The following is an 11,146-nucleotide window of genomic DNA, read 5'->3' as shown; positions in this document are numbered from 1 at the left end:
GTGGCCCTGGATCTTCTCTGGTATACTATCCCTTTATTTCGGCCAATTTCTACTATTTTTCCAGCGATCCGCGGTGCCTGGTAGAGGCTAGTAGTTTTAGGTTACAAGCCATCCAGTTCTTTAACAGGGCTCCTTAAACATGCTTGCCTGAAAATCCAATTAATGTACTGTACAATGTCATGTAATGAGCCCTGTTGCAAGTTGGATAGCAGTGGGTCAGACAGGCCACATTTTAGGTTCCTTTCTGTTGAGATCATAATACCAAGGACCTCCTTATGTAATGTCCTTGAAATTAAGTCAACACATCTTACTCAAGAGTAGTTACTCTATTCCAGTGTTTTCTGTAATATCTTGCTTCTAGATCACAAGGTTGGGGTTCAAATCCCATCCTAAATCTTAAGTCCAAGAAGAGTAGTTAGTAAGCTACCAGTACAGCCGATCAAGAAGACCAGGTCACCGGGTATCCCTACTCTTTTCGATAAGTGTGTTGGATTCTTTTACATGTTTTTTGGCGACGCCTCAGGGGCGGAGCCGTTGGTATAGTACTGCGATTGAGTTGAAAATATTATAAGAATTCCACGAATACATTCCCCAGGGAATTAAATTTTGTCAACATGATAACTCAAGAACTGCTGGATGGATTGGTTTCATACTTGGTGAGTTGGTAGGGTGTGACTAAATCTAGAAAAGATAAGATTTTGGGTCCCCTAGTGGCTTCCCTTGGAATGATCATCACTCACATCAAAAGAGAATCACGTCGCTGAGGCGTGTTTTAAACGCCACTTTATTAAACCTTGTTTGTTTTGCTGCAGCTCCCATCTCCAGTGCCCTGAGTAAGCTGACCAGCTGCCGTGTAATGGTGTTTACTGGGGGTGTCCTGGCAGCCGTGGGACTTGTCATCAGCTCGTTTGCCACCAGCGTCATGTATTTACTGGTCAGCCTGGGACTTTTCACAGGTAACATTATCTCTATCCTCTCCTCCTAATAGACCTGTTTACCTTTCTTGGATTGCAAGAACTGCTTATGTCACAGGGCCTATCAGATCAAGGAAGGGACCAATGAAGCCCTGGATAACAATTGAGTTTAATTGTGTTATACATAGTAGTCCCTTGATCATGAAGGGAAGGGTCATAGTCACAGGCTTTAGGAAAAGGGCTTGTTACAAACCCATTTCAAATTATATTTTTAACATCACTAAGAAACGAGAAGAAGCCAGACCTCTGTATTAGAGTAGTTTTAGAGCTGTTTGTACTACAAACATGTATATTACCTATTTCATCTGTTCACCTGTACTTAGCCCGATAGGGCATGAATGTACAATAAAGGTTATATGTCAACAGTTATTCCCTGCATTAGCATTAAGTCCCATCTTGGCAGGCAGAGCGTACATGTAGGCTAGGTAAATGCAGTTTGATCCATTTGCTTGCTAGTTTCAACCCGTTGTCATAAGAAAGACAGTTCTGCAGGAAATTTGTCTGACGGCATACCATGGACTCAAAACTAAATATTGATTTTGAATTTTTTGTGTTGTCAGGATTTGCAATGTCGCTGATGTACGCGCCATGTCTGACGATGGTGGGACGCTACTTCGACAAGAGGAGGGCGACGGCGAATGGAATCGGATTATCTGGGAACGGAGTGGGTATGTTCACCCTGTCTCCCCTGTATCAAGTTCTGATTGATGAGTTTAGCTATCGAGGAGCACTTCTGATAATCGCTGGCATCACCCTTCATGGATGCATCTGTGGTGCCTTACTGAGGCCCATACATCTGAGGGAAGACCGGGAACACAAAGCCGCACTGGACCAAAGGCAACAAAACATAGTAGATAATTCGCAGTCCTCATTCAGAATGGCTGCTAGCAAGGTCCTGCACGTTTTTGACGTGTCCCTTTTGACGGACATTCCCTTTGCGTTGTTTTCGCTCTCTCATTTCGGGACGGTGCTCGGTTACTCTATTGTATTTGTCCACATGACAAAACACGCGCAAAGCATCGGGGTAGGTAAAACTGAGGCGTCCTTCTTGATCTCGGTGATGGGGATTGGTGAGTTCGTATTCCGGCTGATCGGAGGCTGGTTCGCAGACTTAGGAGTCATGAGTAGACTCCATGTCTATATGATAGGAGTAGCTGGTGTGGGCGTGTGCAATCTGTGCGTGCCTTTCTGTTCGTCATACGCTTCCCTCCTCGTGTACATGGCATTCTACGGTCTCTTCTCTGGAGTGTTCCACGCCTTGATTGCTGTGTTGGTGCGAGAGTACACAGGAGTGGCGCGACTGTCCAGTGGGATAGGATGGACCTTCACAGGAGCAGGGACGGCCTACCTGCTGGGGTCACCTATCGCAGGTATGGCAGCGTATGTCCATTTTACTATCATAGATATATCTTAGTCTACCATCACTATTTACCGTGACCTGTACTTAGTTCACAATGAGCATAAATGTACAATAAAGGTCTTTCATTCAATTAGCTCCAAAAGGAACTTTGCCCTCAAAGTTCTTTTCTTTTTTTCCTAAAACTGTTTAATACCTGTGGGAAACTCATGGATATAAACTGCAAATGTATGTTTCAGTTTTGTTAAGCACTGCAAGCATATCATCGTAAAAACTATATACCCAAACCTGAAATCACAAAACAAAAACAAGACACCTTTCTAATAGTTAATAGAATACTCAATCTACTTTCAACAATGAACCAAACTTTAAAAAAGAACCCAAGACACTTATCGAAAAGACTGGGGTTCACCCCATGTGCTTTACTCAATATGTGAGCCATGCAAAGCTGCATTGCACTACTCCCAACTCCTTGAAAAAGTGTCATGCTTCACCTCAATTGCGGATTCACCTTTTTAATTAACTCTTAGTCGTAATACTATCTACAAAAATGTTGTTACCTTCCAACCCAGGCTGGCTGTATGATGCTACAGGGAACTACAACGTCTCCTTCTACTCTGCCGGAGCCATGATCCTGGCATCTCTCGGCGTACTCTTCCTCGAAAAGTGTGCCAAACACGAGGACCCTGACAGAGAGACGACAGAAGAGGATTCCTCACCACATGAACTCTGTACAGACAGTATAGGGGGAACTGTAACACAAGCAATTCTCACCGAGAGGGAAACAACAGTATAGCATTCTCACTTGGAACCACTTATGACTTCTCAGGATAGTTATGTATATGAGAATGCCATATTGTTTTCAAGAAAATGTGATGAATTTCATCCCAAAGGTGTTAGGTTTTTAATTCAATGCACTGTGTCCTTTACTAGGTCCTAAACTTGCTTCATTTGCATTTTGTAGGACTTTCCTATTTTGGGTTAGTACCTTAAATGGTTTGCAGCAACTTCTTAATTTAAAGCAAGTACATACTGAGATTGGCACACTATTGTACATCATTAAAAGCACAATTTCTCGAGAAAGGAGGCAAAATGCAATACGTCTAGATTTATATACTGTCTCTTAGTATAATTAACAATCATATGATTATTAATCATATCAGAATCTATGGGTTGTTAAAAACAAGAAACCATCACCTTGAATACCTCTAAATCTTGCACAAACCACCGGGTATATTGTTATAATTACTGTTAAATGTGTATTTTTGTACAGCATATTCCTCATGTTGCATGTCTAGAACTCTTGCTCAAGAGCCACATGTTTCTTCCATTAGATTTTACAGAAATATGTGCAAAAGAAATCAGGAATAATCATGGGAAGAAAGAAGGATGCAAAATTAAAACATCCTTGACATAAATCATGATAAAGGTATGATAGGCAAATACAAATGTAAAGTAGTGGCATAATTTACAGCAAAAAGAAAGGTATCTTCAAAGAAATATATTTTTGTCCAGCATCACATGGAAAGTACAATATGCTTTCTTGTGCAATAAAATCATCGTTAAGGTTACTTTATTCATGTTTTGTATATATCTATTACTAACATGTTAGAAGTAAATGTAACTATTGAGGTCAACATTTTAGTGGTCAGTGCCTCAGTGGCCATTGGATTACCTTTAAATTAAAATTTCGATCCCTGAATTGTATAAAGATAATTCCTTTTTAACTAAACTACCTAATAGCTTTTAAGATCTATGATGGAAAAAAGGACCCCTCACTTAAAAATTTACTTTGATATGCCTTGCTTTTATACCCCTAAATAAACTGGGCGCACAAAATATCAATCAAGTGTATTGATAAGCGGGACGGCACCCCTTTCCACCAAAAGAGTGAAAAATTCCGACCCGCGTTTAGTATAGACATGACAGCCCGTCGGGCTGAGGGTGACAAATTCACTACGAACACAGAAGAAAACTCCGGTCCGAGACCTTGACAGAGCTCCGGTTCAAGGTCTCACCTGAGATGACCTCTGACGGGGTGTCACTCTTGTTATTTATTTTTATAGGGGCGATATAAAGGGGCCACGAAATACTAGGAGGCCTAGTGGTCCGGATCTGGAGACACCTGTATGGGTCAAACTAGAACGACTCTGGGACTAGTCATCGGATTAGTTAACGACGTAGGGCATTAATGGCCTTGAAGTGTTAACACTCAAGAGATTAAGACGATTGTAAGTCTGTTGTGCGAGAGAAGAGTTCCGTACGTAAACGAGCGAGGAAGGTAAGGTACAGGATACTGTGGTAAGTACATGTAAGTACTGTGCGCCTTCGTTATGACATAGCTCAACTGTTGAGCCATTTGTACAGTAAACATTATGTAAGAACTTAAGAGTTCTGTATCTGTATAGCCGGTTAATACAATAACCGCCAAACACGCCATTTTGGGCGTAACCATGGCCAGCTTTGTTGTGACATTCAGGTCCACTCAAGGACGACCGGTGTCGTAGCACCCCCCCCCCCCCCGTGATTTCGCCTTCCCCGGGTCGAGATCTCTACCGAATTCGCCCTCCCCGCTAGTGATTTGGTCCCCCTACCTCCCCGCTTTAGGGATTTCGCCCCCCCCCCCCAAATCATTTATTTGCTCGGAAAGTTCGGTTTTAGCATGTCCGAGTACACAGATTTTGTGAATAATTCTAATTTAGTAATTATACTATTTCGTTGTAGTCGGGAAAGTATGTCGTATGTAACGTGCGTTATACACTCTCGACATTATACCAATAAACAGCTCAAATCCTGCGTTGTTGAGATACCAGGTATACTGTTGAGCAGAGCAACCGGGAATACTTCAACCAAGGAGGTTACTTTCTTACTTCAACCGAACCCGTAATAATATCGTTAGAATTGTTAATCAAATTCGTGTACTTGCCATACCTGTGGTTCGGTGTAAAAGAGTAGACCGAGGCCTCGTTCACACTGAACCGCGATTCGGGTAACTCACATTCCCCACATCCGGTCCACGTGCCACACGGCCCTTTCAAACCGTGCCCGATCACGGTTCGATTAATCTACATTTATTGCCGTTTGATGAAAACACGCAATCAAGGTAGCGTGTTATCAATGTCAGAGGCATGCGAAATCGCTAGCAATCTCACGAATCGAAGATCTCATCTCAGTTTCTTGTGGACTTCTTGTTTTATTCATTACTTTCAATTTCTTAGTGACAAAATTCTGTCTTTCCGTTTTCCCACGTATAGCTCGTAAGGACTGCCTGTCAGTGTCCCCGACGCGCCAAGCATGTGGAACTAAGTACAGAAATACAAACACGTACACAGAGACACTTACCAAAATGTCCGAAGTGCGATCCGTTGACAGGCCGCCAGACGGCGGGTGGGGTTGGGTAGTGGTGGCCAGCACGTTCTTCGTTCACGTGCTTGTGATCGGGAACATGCAGTCTTTCGGAGTGTTCTTCGCAGAGTTCCGGGAAGTTTTCCAGGAGGGTGCCGGGATCACGTCCTTCATCAGTTCCATCCTAGGGGGTATGCTGTTGATGTGTTGTGAGTATACACCATACACATGTGATACGCCAATGAAGTTTAGACATCCAGGGGTAACGAGATACACAAAGAAATTGTTACGTAAGCAACTGGACAGATTTTGAAAACTGTGACTATTAAAAAAGTAACGAATGCTACTTGCCAGTTGCTTGAGCAATTATGACGTTTCGTTAAAAGTTTGAAAGATAATTTAACGCTGCCAATAATCAGATTTTTGGTGCCTGACCATGATGCCTAATCTTACAGCTGTGTTTGCCGGTGCTCTGAGCAACCTGACCAGCTGCCGTACTGTGATCATCGCAGGGGGCGTCATTTCTGCCGTGGGGCTTGTCGTCAGCTTCTTCGCACAGACGATGATACACCTGTTCTTCAGCCTTGGGGCCCTCACAGGTCAGTATTTGTCTGCCTCGGTGTTCTTTTTCCGATAACTTGGAAATACATTACATGTATACAACGTCAAGTATCATAAAACAACAGGTGGAGGTTTAACAGGAATGAAAAGTTTCATTTATCTTAATAGAGAATCGCTTACTGCTACATCTGTTTCATGCATGCCTAAATTTAACGAGCTTTTATCGTTATGTTCTTTAGGATTTGGCTTCTCGCTGATGCACTCCCCAAGCCTGGCAATGATTGGACGCTACTTTGACAAGCGGCACGCCACAGCCAATGGAATCGCAGTTTGTGGAACGGGGATCGGCATCTTCGCTTTTCCTCCTCTCTACCAGTTCCTCATCGACGAATTCGGGTGGAGAGGGGCTTTGCTGATTGTGGCCGGCATACCTTTGAACGGCTGCGTCTGTGGTGCCCTGATGAGACCAATAAAACTTAAAGAAGATCGCAAGGATGAAAAAGTCGACATCGAACCCCAGGGAAGTACTGATCAAGAACAAAAGAAAAGGCTCCTTCATTTCTGTGAGAAAGTCATGGAAGCGTTTGACGTGACCTTACTGAAACACCGTCCTTTCCTTGTTTACTGTGTGTCGCTATTCGGTACCTCGCTGGGCAATTCCATGATATTTGTGCACCTTGTAGCCCATGCTCAACACATTGGAGTGGAGAAGACGCCAGCCGCTTTTCTACTGTCAATCTTGGGAATCTCAGAGGCGGTGTCAAGGCCGTTACACGGGTGGCTGTCGGACAGGGTACACATCAGCAAGCTCTACTATAACATGATCGGAAATACCGGACTGGCCATACTTAACTTCGCCATACCGTTCGGGAGAACCTACACGGGCCTTGTGGTGTGCATGGTGTTGTACGGATTTCTCTCAGGCCCATTTAATGCACTCATAGCCGTGATGGTGAAGATGTACAGCAGCGTTTCCAGGATTTCCAGTGGGCTGGGGTGGGCGCTCGTCTTCGAGGGACCCGCCTACCTACTCGGGCCACCTATTGCGGGTGCGCATAGGGTTATCACTTGTCTAATTTCTCTTCATTTACACTATCGGTATCATGCGTCCGTTTCAGGATATGTGACTTGATATGTCTTAAGTAAAATAGTATATATAGAAAACATGTTACAACCAAGGTGAACAATGTTTCCTTCTTCCCACTGCCAGGTTGGCTCTATGACGCAACGGGCAACTACGACATGTCTTTCTACGCGGCTGGTATCTTCATCTTCCTGTCTGCGGTCGTTCTTCTCCTCAATCCTTGTTCAACAACAAGAGGGTCATCCTCACTTAGTTCTAACACCAGTGAGACCAATCAGAACGGAATCAAGATAGTCGCTTTCAGAAATCTGGGTAGAGAAACTGGGAGGATTGACTTATCAGGCCAAATCAACCTTGGTTTTTAGGCATAATTGGTATATTTTAGTGTGTACATGTTGGCAGCACTGCCCAACCCCGCTATAGCGTTTGCACTACTGCGTGGCCCAAGGGCTATAGAAATAGAGATGTACACAGCCTTATACCCCTAAAGGTAGGTTTGAGACGCATTCAAGGAACTGTCAAAAACTTTAAATACAAAGAAATTTGGAGTTTGAATAATTAAGGGGCCTTGTCAGACTCAACCGGCATATATTGACAGACTTTGAAAGTAGAAAAACAGGTCCGGGTTAGCAAGATCTCACCTGAGATTACCTTTGACTCCGTGTCACTCTTGTTATTTATAGTGTAAAAAGACATGGGTGAGATAACATTCTTTAAGGCGGTCACGAAATAGCAGGAGACCTAGTGGCCCGGATCTGGAGACACCTGTATGGGTCAGAGGACTAGAACGACTCTGGGACTAGCTCATCGGATATGTTAACGATACAGGACATTATCCTTGAAGTGTTAACAAAGAGATTAAGCATCAAGCCGATTGGAAGTCTATTGTGCGAGAGAAGAGTTCAGTACGTATACGAGCGAGGAAGGTAAGGCACTGTCAAGTACGGTCTTTCTTATGACATGTCATCGCTTAACTGTTAATCCGTTTTGTACGATAAAACATTATGTATAACCTTAAGAATTTTGTATTCGTATAGCCGGTATAACCGTCCTGGGTGTAACCAGCTTTGTTGCGACATTTGTCCACTCAAGGACGACCGGTACCAAACGACCTTTGTGTCGGTGCCCAAGTCATCGACCTTACGATCGAATCGAAGATCTCATAGCTCCGTGAAATATCTAGAGTTTTTCTATCGAATTCTTATTCATGTTCGTTTTTTTTAATTTCTCACTGATACAACTTTGTCTTTGCCTTTACCCTCCAGCTCCCATAAGGCAACAGGCATGTGTGTGGCAGGAAAAATTCAGCCTAGACAGGATATGGGATAACCTTTTCTGGAACCTTTTGGGCCAGTGATTTCCTGTCAGTTTAAAAGTAAAAGCACAGAAATACAAACACACACGCACCAAAATGTCCAAAGTGCGATCCGCTGACAGACCTCCAGACGGCGGGTGGGGTTGGGTAGTGGTGGCCAGCACGTTCTTTGTCAACATGCTGGTGATCGGGAACATGAAGTCTTTCGGAGTGTTCTTCGCAGAGTTCCGGGAGGTTTTCCAGGAGAGTGCCGGAATCACGTCCTTCATCAGTTCTATCCTAGGAGCTGTGCTGTTGATGTGTTGTGAGTATACATCATACACTGGTGATGCATTGAAGCTTGATGATTGAAGCTTGATCGACCCCCTGACGAGGAATAATAACGATTCGTTAAGTTTTGAAAATAATTCAACGCTACTAATAATAAGATTTTGATGCTTTTTTGATGGAAGGACATCCAAACAAAAGTGAAGACCAAACGGTAGTCGACCCTTAAGATTAAGGGTTACATGACTATAAGCCACTCTACTCGGCTTTGATAGACGCTAATGCACAATCTCTGCCAGGTAAGTATGCCTGACCATGATGCGCAATCTTACAGCTGTGTTTGCCGGTGCTCTGAGCAACCTGACCAGCTGCCGTACTGTGATCATCACAGGGGGCGTCATTTCTGCCGTGGGGCTTGTCGTCAGCTTCTTCGCACAGACGATGATACACCTGTTCTTTAGTGTGGGGGTCCTCACAGGTCAGTGTTGGTCTGCCCCGGTGTGTTTTTCGATCATTATGAGATGTTCATATATCCCGACAAACATATGGAGGTTTGCCAACTTACAAAAAGGTCCGAGGAAAGATTTCATTTGAGTAAAGAATTCCTTAATGCTACATCTGGTTCATCCATGCCAAGGTTAACAAGTTTTTAAAATCTATAATTACATTATTCAGGATTCGGGTTGTCCCTGATGTTCTCACCAAGTCTGGCTATGATTGGACGCTACTTTGACAAGCGGCACGCCACAGCCAATGGGATCGGAGTTTGTGGAACGGGGATTGGCATCTTCGCTTTTCCCCCACTCTACCAGTTCCTCATCGACGAATTTGGGTGGAGAGGGGCTTTACTGATTGTGGCCGGCATACCATTGAACGGCTGCGTCTGTGGTGCCCTGATGAGACCCATACATCTCAAAGAGGATCGCAAGGAGGAAAAAGCCAGCATCGAAACTCAAGGTAGTACTGATCAAGAATCAAAGAAAGGGCTCCTTCATTTCTGTGAGAAAGTCATGGAAGCGTTTGACGTGACCTTACTGAAACACCGCCCTTTTCTTGTTTACTGTGTGTCGTTATTCGGAACCTCGCTGGGGAACTCCATGATATTTGTGCACCTTGTAGCCCATGCTCAACACGTTGGAATGGAGAAGACGCCAGCCGCTTTTCTACTGTCGATCTTGGGAATCTCAGAGGCGGTGTCAAGGCCGTTACACGGGTGGCTGTCGGACAGGGTACACATCAGTAAGGTCTACTATTACATGATTGGCAATACCGGACTGGCCATACTCAACATCGCCGTACCGTTCGGGAGAACCTACGCGGGCCTTGTGGTGTGCATGGTGCTGTACGGATTTTTCTCGGGCAGTTTTAACTCACTCATTGCTGTGATGGTGAAGATATACAGCAGTGTTTCAAGGATTTCCAGTGGGCTTGGGTGGGCGCTTCTATTCGAGGGGGCTGCCTACCTACTCGGGCCACCCATTGCAGGTGCGCACAGGATTATCACTTGCCTATTTCTCTTCGTTTACACTCTCTTAGTGTCAGGTACACAAAATAAAGAATTAAGAAATTAATAAATACTAGAAATTGATACCTACTCGGGCCACCTATTGCAGGTACTCAGAGGATTATCACTTGCCTATTTCTCTTCGTGTGCACTTTTTTTAGTGTCAGGTACACAAAATAAAGAATAAAGAAATTAATAAATATAGCTATATAGAAATGGGCCAACTATTTTGTCGTTCATCCACTGCCAGGTTGGCTCTATGACGCAACGGGCAACTACGACATGTCTTTCTACGCGGCTGGTATCTTCATCTTCCTGTCTGTGGTCGTGCTTTTCGTCATTCCCTGTTCAACAACAAGAGGGTCATCCTCTCTTAGTTCTGACACCAGTGAGACCAATCAGAACGGAATCAAGATAGTCGCCTTCAGAAATCTGGGTACAGAAACTGGTAGGAGTGACTCATCAGGCCAAAGCAACCCTGGTTTTCAGGCATGATGGGTATATACTATATACAAGTAGGTTACATATGGGTGTAACCTACTAGTGCAGGCTAGCCCCCGCTGTAGCGTTTGCACGACTGTGTGGCCCAAGGGCTATAGGCAGAGATGTACACAACCCTAAACCCCAAAGGTGTGAGTCGGATCCGTTTATCCGTCAAAGTGGTAGTAAGTACAAGTGACTGGGGTTTGATTTTTATCACCACTGGAAGAATATGCAGGCGTCTATCAGTAGAAGGCGT

General features: G+C 44.2%; 2 protein-coding genes across 3 annotated transcripts in view; both read left to right on the top strand.

Moving 5' to 3' along the window:
• Positions 1-11,091, top strand: part of LOC109487001 — a 14,303-nt gene extending 3,212 nt beyond the window's left edge. Inside the window, exons 3-14 of the mRNA XM_019790916.1 lie at positions 813-956; positions 1,535-2,344; positions 2,904-3,126; positions 5,586-5,588; positions 5,704-5,867; positions 6,132-6,275; positions 6,477-6,761; positions 7,448-7,498; positions 8,698-8,940; positions 9,238-9,381; positions 9,579-10,388; positions 10,658-11,091. Of these exons, the coding sequence (XP_019646475.1) occupies positions 813-956; positions 1,535-2,344; positions 2,904-3,126; positions 5,586-5,588; positions 5,704-5,867; positions 6,132-6,275; positions 6,477-6,761; positions 7,448-7,498; positions 8,698-8,940; positions 9,238-9,381; positions 9,579-10,388; positions 10,658-10,902 (3,266 nt within the window). The 3' untranslated portion in view covers positions 10,903-11,091. The remainder of the gene's footprint in view (positions 1-812; positions 957-1,534; positions 2,345-2,903; positions 3,127-5,585; positions 5,589-5,703; positions 5,868-6,131; positions 6,276-6,476; positions 6,762-7,447; positions 7,499-8,697; positions 8,941-9,237; positions 9,382-9,578; positions 10,389-10,657) is intronic.
• On the top strand, positions 4,292-8,048 carry LOC109487035 (monocarboxylate transporter 13-like). 2 transcript variants are annotated; one of them, XM_019790974.1, is made up of 5 exons: positions 4,292-4,612; positions 5,586-5,885; positions 6,132-6,275; positions 6,477-7,286; positions 7,448-8,048. In XM_019790974.1, exons 2-5 carry the CDS (start codon positions 5,678-5,680, stop codon positions 7,684-7,686), a joined length of 1,401 nt encoding a protein of 466 aa, XP_019646533.1. In that variant the 5' UTR covers positions 4,292-4,612; positions 5,586-5,677; the 3' UTR covers positions 7,687-8,048. The 2 variants fall into 2 exon arrangements, with proteins under 2 accessions (XP_019646533.1, XP_019646534.1); XM_019790975.1 differs by lacking the exon at positions 4,292-4,612 and having other exon boundaries at positions 5,434-5,885.
• Positions 11,092-11,146: the final 55 nt, after the last annotated feature.

This window comes from Branchiostoma belcheri, unplaced genomic scaffold (genome assembly GCF_001625305.1).
Source record: "Branchiostoma belcheri isolate BF01 breed outbred unplaced genomic scaffold, Haploidv18h27 scaffold85, whole genome shotgun sequence".
In the NCBI taxonomy this organism is placed as follows: Eukaryota; Metazoa; Chordata; class Leptocardii; order Amphioxiformes; family Branchiostomatidae; genus Branchiostoma; species Branchiostoma belcheri.
This window is presented reverse-complemented; position numbering and strand designations above follow the sequence as displayed.